Source organism: Nothoprocta perdicaria, unplaced genomic scaffold (assembly GCF_003342845.1).
Source record: "Nothoprocta perdicaria isolate Ctin4 unplaced genomic scaffold, notPer1 scaffold_9, whole genome shotgun sequence".
Classification (NCBI taxonomy): Eukaryota; Metazoa; Chordata; class Aves; order Tinamiformes; family Tinamidae; genus Nothoprocta; species Nothoprocta perdicaria.
In genome coordinates this window covers 9093989-9097215 of record NW_020456198.1, presented here as the reverse complement: position 1 = coordinate 9097215, position 3227 = coordinate 9093989, and the positions used below count along the sequence as shown (strand labels likewise).

Sequence of the window (3227 nt, the reverse complement as noted above, 5' to 3'; positions counted from 1 at the left end):
GTGTTAGCCAGAACATCACTGGAAAGGCTGCTAGCCAGAACAGCACTGGAAAGGCTGTTAGCCAGAACAGCACTGGAAAGGCTGTTAGCCTGAACAGCATTGGAAAGGGTGTTAGCCTGAACAGCATTGGAAAGGCACCTTAGCCAGGGTGAGACCATGGCCCGCTGACTATTTAGGAGCTCGGGGCTCCCTTGTCCCACCTCTAAGGGTGGGATGTGGAAGCGGTGCCCGGCGAGACGCCCGGGGCCGCGCACGAGCTCCCTGCTCCCCTGCTTACTGCCTGCTGCGGAGCGGTCCGGTGCGGGCAGCGGGCCCGGCTCCTCCGCGCTCTTCTCATCTCTATTTTCCGGGGCAGTTAAAGACATATTCTCCTCATTAGGCAGCTCTGCTGGCTCCTTTCTTTCAGAATTGGTGACATTACAGGCTGATTTCCCTGTGAAAAAGAAAAACGGAAGGATGAAGATTACTGGGTAAAACAGAGTCTGGTTCTAAAACAACTGTGCAGAGAAAATAAGCTGTAAATTTAAATGAGCACTACAAATGTGTTAATGCTTATTGCTTGTTTCAATATCAATATTCAAATAAAATCAAAATATTGATTGTAATATTCATATTTTCATAATGGTATTTAACTTCATATGCATGATATTAAATATGATATACTATGAAAAGATAAGAAAGCGGTAGTTTGAAAAAAATATCCGTCATGGCTATGCAAAAGATATATAGTCTCTTATAGCAAGAAATTAACAATAAGTATTTATTTTCTCATTTTCCATGCAACAACTTGCGGTTGATGATCTCAAATCACAAATATCTCAGCCTAGAAAAGGCCTCTCACTCTTTGTTAATTTTTGAGGAACTGATAGAAATTCTGACAGAATTGGTTTTCATCAGCTGAATACTTGGGGGCTATTTTGAGTGCTTTTAGTGTCCTGACTGCTCAATCCCAGAAAACACTTTCCTATATTGAACTGGTTTCAATAAACATATTTTCACTTATTAACCAAAAGAAACAAATTGGAGACAAGAACACAACAACAGCCACAGCTAAAGAGTATAAAAGGATCCATAAAGATATATAAGGAAAAAATAAAGACCTATCTATTGATTCATTGTAGCTCAGAATCACACCTGAAAGAAAGCAACCAAGGAGCTTGTGTAAGAGGAGAGCAGAGATCTCGCAGCACAGAAGGGTCCGGCGAAGAGGTGCAGCAGAGAGGAAGTTGTTAGTCTTAGATTGGGCTGAGGTTAGGATGGGGAAAATGTAAAAAAAAAAAATCCAAGACATTCTGATATATTGAAGCTGTCGAAAGTCTCCTGAGGAGAAGCTGTAATTCCCCCCATGAAGACATTTATAACTGAGGTTATTGTTAGCTGTAGGTAATAGCTTTGTGTTCTCCTTTGTGCAAACGCAGTGCTGGCAGTGATGGGGCCTATTTTTATAATAGGGCTCCTCGAAACAAACAGGCTTGTTAACTTCAGCAGAACTGAAATGTAAGGGAAGGTAGGAGAGTTTCAGAGTACCAATCCTTGAAGAATAGGGGTATCTGATGGTAGATGTGGGCGCGTTCCTCTCAGTTAACCTTTTTTGCTTTGAATTTTGCCTGAGGTTTGTATCCAGTTTCTTCAATGTTACCCGTGAATGCAGGTTTGAATTAAACTAGGTCTTTTAATAATTAAAACTCAAAAAAAATCAGTTATGTTTCTTTGGTACTGTACTAGACTGCTATGAAATCTCAAACTTGATGGATTTGTAGCCAGTTAGTTTAGTTTTAGTTATCAACTGACTACAAGCCTTCAGTCAAAACTGACTGTTCTGCTGTTTGTTGTTGTTGTTTTTTCCCTAGCACTTTAACCTAGAAGCCTCTAAAACGAGATTCATTTCCTTTCTTTCAACCCATCTGTTCAGGGCTTTTCATGAATTTTGCAACTTCCTGCACATCAGCAAAGAGGTCACCACGCAGGCTGCAGCACTGATCTATGCATGAATGAGCCCACAAAAAATACTACTCAAGACCAGCAGAAATCAGACAGAGCAGAATTACAGAGACTGTCAGAGCCGGGCCTGCTTGTTCTTAGAAAGACACAGCAGAGCATGCAGTGCGACGGCTCCRCGACGTCTGCTTGAGAAACATCAGCTGAGCCTGGACGGTCAGCGCCAAAAACTGCAGCAAAGACCGAAGAGATTGGTTTAAGCCTCGAGGCAGCCTGCTAGAAAGCGCCGCTCCTTATCATCGAGCACAGCAAGATGCTGAGGGAATTCCAGAAAATGGAGCTGAATCCAGCAGGTCCTTTTGTGGCCCCGGTTTCCTACAATTTCCTGTCCTGCAGGCTGCTCTGTGCCACCAGAAGTCACTGCAAAGACCACTCACTCGCATTAGCCAGCCTGCTCTTGCAGGGACCAAGCTTTCCTGCAGAGAGCAGAGCGCATTCCTGCAGCCATGGCCTGGCTGCTGCGTTTCCCTGTGGAAATCCCTGCTGCGGTGGCGCACAGCGAGCGTGCTCCGCGCGAGCACCRGGGCAGCAGTGACTCAGGTGCGGGACGCGCCGCGGCCGCGGGGCCACCCGCTCCCTGCGAGGCTGCTCGCAGTGCACRAGGAGCCAGCGCCGGGCAGGGCTGCAGCCCAGCCAGCCTGGCGCCTGCCACAGAGGCTATTTTTGTGCTGTTTTGTGTGTTTTCAGGAGCCGCTGCTGCAGCTGCTCGTGGCGCGGGGGCTGGACGCTCTACACAGCGCGGAACGCCAGAGCTCGGTCTCGCTTGCTCCTCCGGTAAGCAGTGTGCCCAGGGGCTCTAAACTGGGCTTTACAGTCCCATTACGATCTAATCCCGTGTGGCCTTGGCACATGGGCACATCAGGGATCACAGGGATCCCTGTGGCGCCTGTCCTGCACATGCCACGCAGCAGCTTGAACCCGGCAGTGTCGTGCTTTGCAGGCAGCAGCTAGCTGAAATGCAATAAAGCTTCCTTTGAAGCTGCAACGGGAGCCACCACTGCACTAACCTCTATTTGAAACTTACTCACAGTCTGGTTTTAAAGGCCTGCTAGAGGGGAGGCATTTACTACCTTGGGGTGAACGCAGCAGCATTTCATTAGTTACTACAAGCCATGGTTCTAACATCTCTTGGAACACAGCGCTTGTAACAATGCAAAACTAACCCACCCAGGAAAGAAGCCACCATGCCTACATGGACAAATCCAGGCTTTTCCATGAATTACACACAT

General features: G+C 47.0%; 1 protein-coding gene across 1 annotated transcript in view; it reads right to left on the bottom strand.

The window, feature by feature from the left end:
- IRAK2 (interleukin 1 receptor associated kinase 2) overlaps positions 1-3227 on the bottom strand; it is a 12824-nt gene that overhangs the window by 7833 nt on the left and 1764 nt on the right. The window contains exon 3 of the mRNA XM_026052572.1: positions 278-433. Coding sequence (XP_025908357.1) covers positions 278-433 — 156 coding nt within the window. The remainder of the gene's footprint in view (positions 1-277; positions 434-3227) is intronic.